The 13008-nt window shown below is 47.8% G+C and overlaps 1 protein-coding gene across 3 annotated transcripts in view; it reads left to right on the top strand.

Annotated features, from left to right (window-relative positions):
* Nucleotides 1-52: 52 nt before the first annotated feature.
* The window catches only part of cart4 (cocaine- and amphetamine-regulated transcript 4), a 19389-nt gene continuing 6433 nt past the window's right edge, over nucleotides 53-13008 (top strand). Inside the window, exons 1-2 of one of the 3 annotated variants that reach the window (XM_044172157.1) lie at nucleotides 53-164; nucleotides 10926-11088. In XM_044172157.1, coding sequence (XP_044028092.1) covers nucleotides 154-164; nucleotides 10926-11088 — 174 coding nt within the window. In that variant the 5' untranslated portion in view covers nucleotides 53-153. Of the gene's footprint in view, nucleotides 165-9872; nucleotides 10816-10925; nucleotides 11089-13008 lie in introns of those variants that run through there. The other 2 variants (XM_044172156.1, XM_044172155.1) reach the window with 2 other exon arrangements.

Below are 13008 nucleotides of genomic sequence, written 5' to 3'. Positions count from 1 at the left end.
TATTTAGTTTTTGTCAGATATGTTTTGAATGTGTTGGTGTAACTCGCTGTGCTTCCCTTCAGTACTGAAGACAGAAGATGCTGCAGGACAAAACATTTCACCTTGTGAAACCTGAACTCTCTGGAGGCAGGAAAGACTTCCTGTTGGCTCTGCATGAGCAAGAGGTAACGTCTCTCTTTAGATTAGAGTCAACTTTATTGTTGTTACACGTGCACGAGTTCAAGGCAACGAAACGCAGTTCAGGTCCAACCAGAAGTGCAAGAAGCAGAGCAGGATATATAGTGTGTGCAGGAGAGAGCAGTATTATGAAAACATTTACAAGTGGTGCTCTGCACATTACATACAGATGGCGTTACTATGAACAGACGTATACTGATGGATGTGTACAGTAATGAACTGGACCGGGCAGAACAGCAGTGCAGTGAATATTAAGTAGTGCCTTTAATAGAAAAATGTCCAAACGCTGTAACGCAGACGTTTTTCACCATCAGGTGCTGGAAGAAGCGCTCACATCTTTACTTCAAAGTACCAAAAGTAAAAGTACTCCTTATGCAGAGTCATATATATTATATTACTGCATGCATTAGTGTGTCCAGCTGGTGAAGGTGCAGCTTGTACTGCTGGGTGGAGGGTCATCTGTGGTAATACATCATAAAATCCGAATCTGTAAAGTAAATGTATTAAAGTAAATGTATTAAAGTAGAAGTAGAAAGTAACATAAAATGGAAAGTACCTCAAACTGCACTTAAAGCTTTTACACATTAATGACGTCCGTTACATTCGGGCCGAACGAGTTAATGTCACCGCCCGGTGAGTCTGTCTGGACCCGCAGTGTACGGAGCTCTTCAGTCTGCTGTCTGTGGCGACACTCCTGCGCCGGCCGCCGGTAGTGATGCGTTTTACACCGACCGGCTGTGATTGGTTTGCCAGAGCGGAAGCCATTACTGTAAAAACAAAAGGTCCACCGGAGAGAAGGTTTATTACTGCTTATGATCTCTCTGCAGCGACCTGAAATAAAAAGCACATTTCATTTCAGTAGCTTCTCTTCTTCAGTCTGCGCACACATTACAGTTTTTATAATCGCTGCGACAGTTTTTTTTCGATACATTTAACAATTTTCCTAAACTCTTAACGCACCGACACACCTAAAACACACAACTGGCAAAATGGTTAATTTCATGCTCAGAATCACACACTGTAAACTAAACCCCCAAAACTGATTTTCAAAATACAATAATAAACTAACACATTATACACTGCGTCTAACAAAACACTGCAGACATGTTTTACAATCAAATAATTATTCAGAACAGTAACACATGTTCTCTTCCAACAGGAACATTTAGTCGTAACACAGTGACAGAGAAACACTATCAGCAGCTGAAACGACAGAAACTGCAGTGTTGTGAGTCAGGTCTGCCCTGATACAGCAGACAGCTGTTATTGATCACAGATTGAGTTTCTTCTGAAGCCTCGACATCGTTGTTTCGTTGGGTTTAGTAAATGCAGGCGTTTAGTTTCTCTTGCTGCAGAGATTCAATACAAAAAATGAACGACCATCTCAGAGTGGCTTTATAAAATGTAGTTTATGTAAAATAAATAAATACAGACAGAACTGCTGCAGTGAAGACTTTATTTGCAAAAGGACATTACTGTAAGATATAAAACAGAAAAAGAACCGGATTATAATAAAAAAAGCAAAGTAATCTTCTGATCTGCCCGCTCTTCTGCATCACACCTGATACCTTCTGCAAGGCATCATGGGAAGAATCTGTTGGCGTGCCTTATCCGCCCCGGCAGTGATCAGCTGCGATTTATATATTTGCATAACTGCAATCAGCTGTTTCTCATTAGCAGTGGGATAAAACACAGGGAATATATTTGTGTTTGCAGCTGTTCGCTTTGACTTCAGCCTGTAGAAGCTACGTTCAGAACACGGTGTCATCTGTTAATCTGACTGGAAAGTGTAAAGTTGTTTGGTTTGGTCGAGCTCGTGTGTAAAAGAAGTTCAAGCGTTTTAAATCGGTGTTAACTGTTAAGTGTTCAGCCTACAAAGACGGATGTTGTGCTAACGCGTTAAGAGTTTAGGAAACTTGTTAAATGTACTGAAAAAACTGTCACAGCGGTTGTAAAAAACTGTAATACAGGATGTTAGTATTTATTTTTCATATTCTTTATTGTCATTAATAATCACATATTGTGTATCAATACAAATATGTGTTAATACATCATGCATTCACCTGGCAGACAGACCACCTGCTCTCACTGTATTAAAGCACTGAGGAGTTGTAGATGTTGACAGGTGTTTGGAATCTGTGTATTCCCCCTCACGGAGTCTGCAGGAAGCCCGCAGGGTTCAGATGTTACCGGTTTATTTCTGGCGCCGGTGTCAGCGTGGGACAGAGTTTTGATCGTGATCGGAGATGTCTGTTATCGAAGACGACTCCGTCAGTGTCACCAGCTCGCGGCGAGTGTTGACGAGAACCGAGAGGAGGAAGTGACGGACACCTCGGGGCTCCACGTTTATTTCAGTCCAGGAGGAATCTGCACGACACCGCGACAGAAACCAGAAAACAACCGACCGAGACCGACCAGCTGCTTCACCACCGCATGGCGGTTTTTATTCACAGAGAGGAGCCAGGACATGTCGACAGCAGCGAGGACGAATCTGAAAATGTGTCTTTTTCTTTCTGCTTTAGTCTTTAATCTGCACTGAACTGCTTCTCCGCAAAGATCCTGATACATGAAGCGCAGCAGCAGAGAGCAAAGGGAATCAGGAAATCTTGTCCTGACCCCGAAGAGACAGACTGCTCTCTCATACATGCAAACATATTTATTTTGGACACTGGACACACTGATCGGTGCTGGCAGCCCGGGGGCGAATGTCCAAATGAGCTTATTATAATAAACATTAAATATGATAAACATGTACTGATACATAATTAAAAGTATTGATTCGCAAACAACTTCACAAGTTAAAAATACATATAATAAAGTCATGGCTTAACTTGACTGACTGGTCCAGGGTGGAGGATTTAGTGGCATCTAGTGGTGAAGTTGCAGATTGCAACCAACTGAACGCCGCTCGCCTCGCCCTCCCCTTCCAAGCGTGTAGGAGAAACTACGGAGGCCGGTGGTGGAGCGGTGTCCGGTTTGTCCGTTCTGGGCTACTGTAGAAACATGGCGTGGGAGGAGGACCCGCTCCCATGGATGTATAAAGGAGAAATAAAGGGCTGATTCTACGCTAATGAAAACATACTTGTGAATGTTATGTTCCATTTCTGCCAACAGCGCCCCCTAAATGTTCCACAGTGGGTCTGAACCTTTTCCAAAACACTGAAGATGTATAAGATCGAATATTTGATTAACTTTCTCCCCAAAAGCCATTCCTGCGGGCTCTTTCCTGAGCAGCTCGCTCTTCGTACCGCGCCAGACCCGCTGTGATCTGACTGTGGTCGGTGTGCATCATGTTGTTTATCGGTTGTGTGGCGAACACGCGTGTGTGTGTGTGTGTGTGTTATAATGGGATTGGACAACGGCTCGGGCCCTGTCTGAACACTCAATTCTGATTGGTCCAAGGGTGGGCGTTAATTCTCAGTAAAGGGACGCCTGCAGCGAGGTAGGCTAAGTGTTTATTCAAAGCTGCTGCCGTGCAGTGTCGCTTTAACACACTGTTTTAGCCCGAGAATGTTTGCATTCAATGAAAGCAGGTTAACAGTTTGTGAGCTCCGATCTTGAGCGCAGCCGCTGCTTCTGCTCCTGCGGTGTGACCCGTACTGACTTGTTTCGAGCGTTTGCTTCTGTTGATCAGAGCACCCCTCCTTATTATTGCCATTCTGTACTGTTCTTAAATGATCTAAGAGGATTTGTTTGATCCATGTCACCGTGTTGGACCAGTCGTGTGCTTTGAAAGTGCAGCCTGTATTTAAACAGTGTGGACTGAATGTAGGTTACAGCGTCGCCCACGGAGTTAACTGAAGGACAGGACATGTGCAACTTGTGTTAGTCTGTGTTGCCCTCACTCTGTGCGCCCCCTACAGCCTGCAGCGTTCATTACAGCCACAATATGAAACCGATGACACACACACACACACACACACACACACACACACACACACACACACAGGGTGGAAGGTGTGTTTGATGTGTTAAATGTGTTTGAGCTGGTCGTAGCTTCAGTCTTTGACCTTCAGTGAAACTCTCTGCTGTCAGCAGATAACACAGAGACACAACATCACACAGAGACACACAGAGACACATCATCACACAGAGACACACAGAGACACAACATCACACAGAGACACACAGAGACACATCATCACACAGAGACACACAGAGACACAACATCACACAGAGACACACAGAGACACATCATCACACAGAGACACACAGAGACACATCATCACACAGAGACACACAGAGACACACAGAGACACAACATCACACAGAGACACAACATCACACAGAGACACACAGAGACACAACAGAGACACAACAGAGACACACAGAGACACACAGAGACACAACAGAGACACACAGAGACACAACAGAGACACACAGAGACACACAGAGACACAACAGAGACACATCATCACACAGAGACACATCATCACACAGAGACACACAGAGACACAACATCACACAGAGACACAGAGACACACAGAGACACAACAGAGACACACAGACAACAGAGACACACAGAGACACAACAGAGACACACAGAGACACACAGAGACACATCATCACACAGAGACACATCATCACACAGAGACACACAGAGACACAACATCACACAGGGACACAACATTACACAGGGACACACAGAGACACAACATCACACAGAGACACACAGAGACACAACATCACACAGGGACACAACATCACACAGGGACACAACATCACACAGGGACACAACATCACACAGAGACACAACATCACACAGGGACACAACATCACACAGGGACACAACATCACACAGGGACACACAGAGACACAACATCACACAGGGACACAACATCACACAGGGACACAACATCACACAGAGACACACAGAGACACAACATCACACAGGGACACAACATCACACAGGGACACAACATCACACAGAGACACACAGAGACACAACATCACACAGAGACACACAGAGACACAACATCACACAGGGACACAACATCACACAGAGACACAACATCACACAGGGACACACAGAGACACAACATCACACAGAGACACATCATCACACAGAGACACATCATCACACAGAGACACAACATCACACAGAGACACAACATCACACAGAGACACATCATCACACAGAGACACAACATCACACAGAGACACAACATCACACAGAGACACATCATCACACAGAGACACATCATCACACATCTGATGTCCAGATCAATAGCAGACTGGATGGGATCACCAGAAGTTCAGTCTTAGAGAGATTGAGATTCAATTCAATTCAGTTCTATTTATATGGCGCCAATTCATAACAGAAGTTATCTCATTGCACAACAAATCCCACCATGAGCAAGCATTTGGCAACAGTGGCAAGGAAAAACTTCCTTTAAGAGGCAGAAACCTCGAGCAGAACCGGACTCAGAGTGGGCGGAGATGAAGGTGGAAGGTTTCATCATCCATTATGAGATCAGCACTGAAACCAAAGGTTATCTGGAAGGACAGATAGAGCAGGGTGTCATCAGCGTAGCAGTGGTAAGGAAAACCCTGTGAGCAGAGCTGGTGTATATTCAGAACACAAGGGGACTCGTCTCCTTGCCAGGCCACTTTGAATGATCTCTCTGTGAGGTAGGACTCAAATCAGACTGCACGTTTCTGTCTCTGGCTGCAGCGTTTCTGTCTCTGGCTGCAGCGTTTCTGTCTCTGACTGCAGCGTTTCTGTCTCTGACAGCAGCGTCTCTGTCTCTGGCTGCAGCGTTTCTGTCTTTGACTGCAGTGTTTCTGTCTTTGACTGCAGCGTCTCTGTCTCTGACTGCAGCGTTTCTGTCTCTGACCGCAGCGTTTCTGTCTCTGACTGCAGCGTCTCTGTCTCTGACTGCAGCGTTTCTGTCTCTGACAGCAGCGTCTCTGTCTCTGACAGCAGCGCTGTCTCTGTCTCTGGCTGCAGCGTTTCTGTCTCTGGCTGCAGCGTCTCTGTCTCTGGCTGCAGCGCTCTCTGTCTCTGGCTGCAGCGCTTTCTGTCTCTGGCTGCAGCGTCTCTGTCTCTGACTGCAACGCTTCTGTCTCTGACTGCAGCGTTTCTGTCTCTGGCCGCAGCGCAGTCTCTGTCTCTGACCTGCTCAGCGTTCTGTCTCTGGCTGCAGCGCTCTGTCTCTGACTGCAGCGTCTCTGTCTCTGACTGCAACGCTTCTGTCTCTGACAGCAGCGTCTCTGTCTCTGACCGCAGCGTTTCTGTCTCTGGCCGCAGCGTCTCTGTCTCTGACTGCAGCGCTCTGTCTCTGACCGCAGCGTTTCTGTCTCTGGCTGCAGCGTCTCTGTCTCTGACTGCAGCGCTCTCTGTCTCTGGCTGCAGCGTTTCTGTCTCTGGCCGCAGCGTCTCTGTCTCTGACTGCAGCGTCTCTGTCTCTGGCTGCAGCGTTTCTGTCTCTGACTGCAGCGCTTCTGTCTCTGGCTGCAGCGTTTCTGTCTCTGGCCGCAGCGTCTCTGTCTCTGACTGCAGCGCTCTCTGTCTCTGGCTGCAGCGTCTCTGTCTCTGACTGCAGCGTCTCTGTCTCTGGCTGCAGCGTTTCTGTCTCTGGCCGCAGCGTCTCTGTCTCTGACCGCAGCGTCTCTGTCTCTGGCTGCAGCGTCTCTGTCTCTGACTGCAGCGTCTCTGTCTCTGACCGCAGCGTTTCTGTCTCTGACAGCAGCGTTTCTGTCTCTGGCTGCAGCGTCTCTGTCTCTGACTGCAGCGTCTCTGTCTCTGGCTGCAGCGTGTCTGTCTCTGACTGCAGCGTTTCTGTCTCTGGCTGCAGCGTTTCTGTCTCTGACTGCAGCGTCTCTGTCTCTGACTGCAGCGTTTCTGTCTCTGGCTGCAGCGTCTCTGTCTCTGGCTGCAGCGTTTCTGTCTCTGACTGCAGCGTTTCTGTCTCTGACTGCAGCGTTTCTGTCTCTGACTGCAGCGTTTCTGTCTCTGGCTGCAGCGTCTCTGTCTCTGGCTGCAGCGTCTCTGTCTCTGACTGTAGCGTCTCTGTCTCTGACTGCAGCGTTTCTGTCTCTGGCTGCAGCGTTTCTGTCTCTGACTGCAGCGTTTCTCTCTCTCAGCGTCTGACTCTGCAGCGTTTCTGTCTCTGGCTGCAGCGTTTCTGTCTCTGACTGCAGCGTCTCTGTCTCTGACTGCAGCGTCTCTGTCTCTGACTGCAGCGTTTCTGTCTCTGACTGCAGCGTTTCTGTCTCTGACAGCAGCGTTTCTGTCTCTGGCCGCAGCGTCTCTGTCTCTGACTGCAGCGTCTCTGTCTCTGGCTGCAGCGTTTCTGTCTCTGGCTGCAGCGTCTCTGTCTCTGACTGCAGCGTCTCTGTCTCTGACCGCAGCGTTTCTGTCTCTGGCTGCAGCGTCTCTGTCTCTGACTGCAGCGTCTCTGTCTCTGACTGCAGCGTTTCTGTCTCTGGCTGCAGCGTCTCTGTCTCTGACTGCAGCGTCTCTGTCTCTGGCTGCAGCGTTTCTGTCTCTGGCTGCAGCGTCTCTGTCTCTGACTGCAACGTCTCTGTCTCTGGCTGCAGCGTTTCTGTCTCTGACTGTAGCGTTTCTGTCTCTGGCTGCAGCGTTTCTGTCTCTGGCCGCAGCGTCTCTGTCTCTGACTGCAACGTCTCTGTCTCTGGCTGCAGCGTCTCTGTCTCTGACTGCAACGTCTCTGTCTCTGGCTGCAGCGTTTCTGTCTCTGGCCGCAGCGTCTCTGTCTCTGACTGCAACGTCTCTGTCTCTGGCTGCAGCGTCTCTGTCTCTGACTGCAGCGTCTCTGTCTCTGACCGCAGCGTTTCTGTCTCTGACAGCAGCGTTTCTGTCTCTGGCTGCAGCGTCTCTGTCTCTGACTGCAACGTCTCTGTCTCTGGCTGCAGCGTCTCTGTCTCTGACTGCAGCGTTTCTGTCTCTGACTGCAGCGTGTCTGTCTCTGACTGCAGCGTTTCTGTCTCTGACTGCAGCGTCTCTGTCTCTGACCGCAGCGTTTCTGTCTCTGGCCGCAGCGTCTCTGTCTCTGACTGCAGCGTCTCTGTCTCTGACTGTAGCGTCTCTGTCTCTGACTGCAGCGTTTCTGTCTCTGGCTGCAGCGTCTCTGTCTCTGACTGTAGCGTCTCTGTCTCTGACTGCAGCGTTTCTGTCTCTGACTGCAGCGCTTCTGTCTCTGACTGCAGCGCTTTCTGTCTCTGGCTGCAGCGCTTCTGTCTCTGACTGCAGCGTTTCTGTCTCTGACTGCAGCGCTTTCTCTCTCAGCGACTGCAGCGTTTCTGTCTCTGGCTGCAGCGTTTCTGTCTCTGACTGCAGCGTCTCTGTCTCTGGCTGCAGCGCTTTCTGTCTCTGACTGCAGCGTTTCTGTCTCTGACTGCACTGCAGCGCGCTTCTGTCTCTGACTGCAGCGTCTCTGTCTCTGACTGCAGCGTTTCTGTCTCTGACTGCAGCGTCTCTGTCTCTGTCTCTGACTGCAGCGCCTTCTGTCTCTGACTGCAGCGCTCTGTCTCTGACTGTCTCTCTGACTGCAGCGTTTCTGTCTCTGGCTGCAGCGTCTCTGTCTCTGACTGCAGCGTCTCTGTCTCTGGCTGCAGTGCAGTTTCAGTGGAATGACCGCTCTTGAAACCAGACTGGTTTGAGTCCAGTTCTTTAGAGTGGAAGTCTGAGACTTGGGTGAAAACTGTGTTGTTGTATGGAGGATATTAAGAGTAGAATTGAGACCGGCCTGCAGTTTTGCGATGGATTTAGGGTTGGGTTTTTTTAATATATATTTATTTTATGCAGTATTTTTATAGTGTGGTAATACTGCTTTTGCTGAAGTAAAGGATCTGGATACTTCCTCCACAGCTGGAGTCTGTTTGGTTCTGCTCAGCATGCAAGTCATCCGTTATTAGCTGAAATACTGAAACCAGACTGACGTTTGAATACATCACTGAGGCTCGTGTTCATTACTGTCAGTTTACAGCTCTTCTCCTGTCTGTCTGCAGTTTCTCCTCCACAGAGGATCGTTTTTCTTCTGGAGGTCACCGACGCCGAAAGGTTACAGAGACTGAAGAGGACGAGGTCGCCCTCTGTCTTCGTCTTCTCCGGTCTCTCTGAATAAACTGAATAAGCATCTGCGTGATGTCAGCTTCAGCCTCGACTGTCGACTGTCTCTCTGACGTCTCCGACTGGACATTTATCTTCACCGTGTTTATACGGAGCGCAGTCGTCTGCAGTGATTCAGACTCTCAAAACAAAGACCAGGTCAGGGATTTAAGAACAGAAGTAAAGTCAAATGTTAAATCTCAACAGCATCACGATGTTCTGATTTCTCTTTTTCTCTGCAGATGATAAAAATCATTTCTATTTGTCTCCTGTTTTCTCACATTTGTAATTTTTCTGTCTCCGAGATTTGATGCAAACAAACAAACAAAAAAAAAAGAATCAGGTCGAGTTCTTGTAGATCTGTTCTTCGGCGGTCAGTGAAACGCTGCAGCTGCAGTTTGACATTTAGCTGTTAATGAGAGTTGAGATGAAAGCAGCGGAGCCTGAACTCTCTCTGAGCTGCCGGTCGCCTCGCGATGCAAATCAGACGAAGAAAAGGGCACACTTTCCCCCTGCGTCATCATTAAACACCTGATCTGAGGTCAGCCCGGCGGATCGGACCCGCTGCCTCCAGCTCAGGCGGGCGATGTGAGACTTCAGCAGGTGGAGACAGAAGCCTCTGCTCACCTGGACGTCTTCAGTCCTCAGCAGGCAGAATCACTCTGCTTTCATCTCAGTGTGTGATATTAATGTGAATCGTTCTGTTTCCACCAGCTAATGCAGCGATTCTCACCCAGGTGGTGTGTGGAAATACTGCCGTGGCTCAGCTAATCTCAACAAAAGATAGAAATTCGAATTAGATTTAATGAAAATACATCCACATGTTTAGGAAATCAGCACTCAAACAGCATTTAAAACACTTCGTTCCAAAGGAATCTCTACGATCAGTGGATTCGCTCTGGGATCAATAAATCTGCGTCAGGAGCAACTTTGTTGAACTTCGACACCCGAAATTGTTCCACTGAGGCACAAAACGACCAAACAGAGATGCAAAAGACTGAAAGGAGGGTGAAACGACCAAATGCGTCCATGATGAGAGCAGCTTTAAATTATTATCATGTGATCACAGTAATAAAACAAATCATCAGATGTGATCAGTAAAAAAGAAGAACACTCCGCATGTTCGTCTCTCTGCTCCTGTGAGGTTAATCTAACCTTCAGCTGCGAGTCACAGTCTGACCTTTGACCTCCGCACGCCGACACCTGTCTGCAGGCTGTTTAATATTAACCACGCAGACGCATCATCAATCACAGGAAAACGCGTCCACGCAGCTCTATCTGACGTGCTGAGTGCATGAATAATACGCGAGCGAGCGGCTGGCAGCAGGAGGAGGAGACCGGTATAAATACAGGAGGGGGGACAGACCGCAGAGCACAAGAGAGGAGGAGGAAGAAGCAGAAGAGGAAGAGTAGGAGCTCACAACACTTCAGAAAAGACTTCAACTACGGAAGAAAAAGACGAGAAGAAACAGACTTTGGAATTTGACACCAGAGAAGAAGAAAGGAAACTGAATATTTGTATAATAATCCCGTCGGCTCTTAAATCATTTCTGTGGCATTTAATCGTGAGTTCACGTCCGTCTGACTGAACTTCATTCCACTTTTGACGCTTTTAGTAACAGTTAGAAAAATTGTAAACCAATAATTTTCTGCTCTTGCTTTTTTTTTTTTTTAGGTGTTTAAAAATATTTCTGGCGATGGAGAGCGTGCGTGCCGTGGTCTACCTGTCCGTCTGCCTGTCCGTGCTGACATCGCTCTGCCAGGGTCAGAGGTCGGCCGACGGCCAGCTGCCGTCCGCACCGGAGGAGCCGTTCATCGGACTCACGACCAAAGAGCTGGTGAGTCGTCTGTCGTCACGCAGGACCTCTGGGTCTGCGTTATGTCGGTAAAAGATGGTGAAATGAAAACTAATTCACGGTGAAATGTGTTTAAATCAGAACTAATGAATGTGGTAAACGATGAAAACAATTATAGACAATTACGGTTGTAAGGTTATCATATTAAAATGGTAATACTGTATGTGTCCACGCCTCAGCTGAACACAGCTGAAAGTTATGAGAAGATGATTAAACATCACCGAGGGGGTGACGGAGGTAATTATGGATGATTAGTGCGATCGTCAAATTAGAATAATGTTTTCAATTAGAAGAAGCCAGATGAAGGCGGCATTAAAGACGGTCCAATTAAAACTACGGATACAAACGAAGGTAAAAACATAAAATCTGTAATCACACAGAGACACACAGAGAGTCTGTCTGCAATCAGCGGGTAAAGGTCATTAAAGGTCATTAAAGGTCATTAAAGGTCGCTGCAGTCTCACTGTCATCAGGCTCCGACAGAGGGAAACAAGCTACGTAAGAAATGATGCCACCAACCAAACTCCACTATTTTTTCTGAGGATTTAAGAAAATCCTAAAATGTCACCGTCCGGCTCAAAGTTGTCGCTCTGTGTTACAATCTTTTCCTCATGTTTGACAAATATTCGGTTGATAACAATGCAAGTGCTCATATAAATATGAACGGAAGTTTAATGACGTAATAAACAATAATATAATCCACTTCCTGCATGTGCGTGAGCTGAATTAGCATTAAGCTACGCTGCAGATCCGGTCCAGTTAAATCCCTCCGTCATGAAAGAAAGCGGCGCACCTGTAAACCTTCGTCGCCGGCAGGAAGACGCCGCCGCCATGTTGAGTCTAAAAAATATCAGAAAGAACAAACAAAACAAACGTGTCGAGTCTGACGTCAGAGCCGGTAACCATGACAACACATCACATCCGATCAGCGTATGAAATATTACAGGTTAAAGGCCTTAAAGGCCCCGCGGACCCTCAGCAGGTGCTTTCAGGTGTGCTGCTGATTAGACCAATCAGGCTGCAGCTCTGCTGGGATTCACGTGAGGTCATCACGTAGAGTTAGAAACAAAACAGGAAAATGATTTTCATCACCTGAGCACAAATGATCTCACCTCTGTCTCTCTGTCTCTCTGTCTCTCTGTCTCTCTCTCTGTCTGTGTCTCTCTGTGTCTCTCTCTCTGTCTCTCTCTCTCTCTGTCTGTGTCTCTCTGTGTCTCTGTGTCTCTCTCTCTGTCTCTCTCTGTCTGTCTCTGTCTCTCTGTGTCTCTCTCTCTCTCTCTCTCTCTGTCTCTCTGTCTCTCTCTCTGTCTGTGTCTCTCTGTCTCTCTCTGTCTCTCTGTCTCTCTGTCTCTCTCTCTCTCTCTCTGTCTCTCTGTCTCTCTCTCTGTCTGTGTCTCTCTGTGTCTCTGTGTCTCTCTCTCTGTCTCTCTGTCTCTCTGTCTCTCTCTCTGTCTGTGTCTCTCTGTCTCTCTCTGTCTCTCTCTCTGTCTCTCTGTCTCTGTGTCTCTGTGTCTCTGTCTCTGTGTCTCTCTCTCTGTCTCTGTCTCTCTGTGTCTGTGTGTCTCTGTCTCTGTGTCTCTCTCTGTCTGTCTCTCTCTCTGTCTCTCTGTCTCTCTCTCTGTCTCTCTCTCTGTGTCTCTGTGTCTCTGTCTCTGTGTCTCTCTCTGTCTGTCTGTCTCTCTCTCTCTCTCTCTCTCTGTCTCTCTCTCTCTCTCTCTCTCTCTCTCTCTGTGTCTCTCTGTCTCTCTCTCTCTCTGTCTCTGTCTCTCTCTGTCTGTGTCTCTCTGTGTCTCTGTGTCTCTCTCTCTGTCTCTCTCTCTCTCTGTCTCTCTGTCTCTCTCTCTGTCTCTGTCTCTGTCTCTCTCTCTGTCTCTCTGTGTCTCTGTCTCTGTGTCTCTCTCT

This window comes from Siniperca chuatsi, linkage group LG17, assembly GCF_020085105.1.
Source record: "Siniperca chuatsi isolate FFG_IHB_CAS linkage group LG17, ASM2008510v1, whole genome shotgun sequence".
In the NCBI taxonomy this organism is placed as follows: Eukaryota; Metazoa; Chordata; class Actinopteri; order Centrarchiformes; family Sinipercidae; genus Siniperca; species Siniperca chuatsi.
Note: the sequence above shows the minus strand (reverse complement) of the source record. Positions and strands in the feature narration are given on the sequence as shown.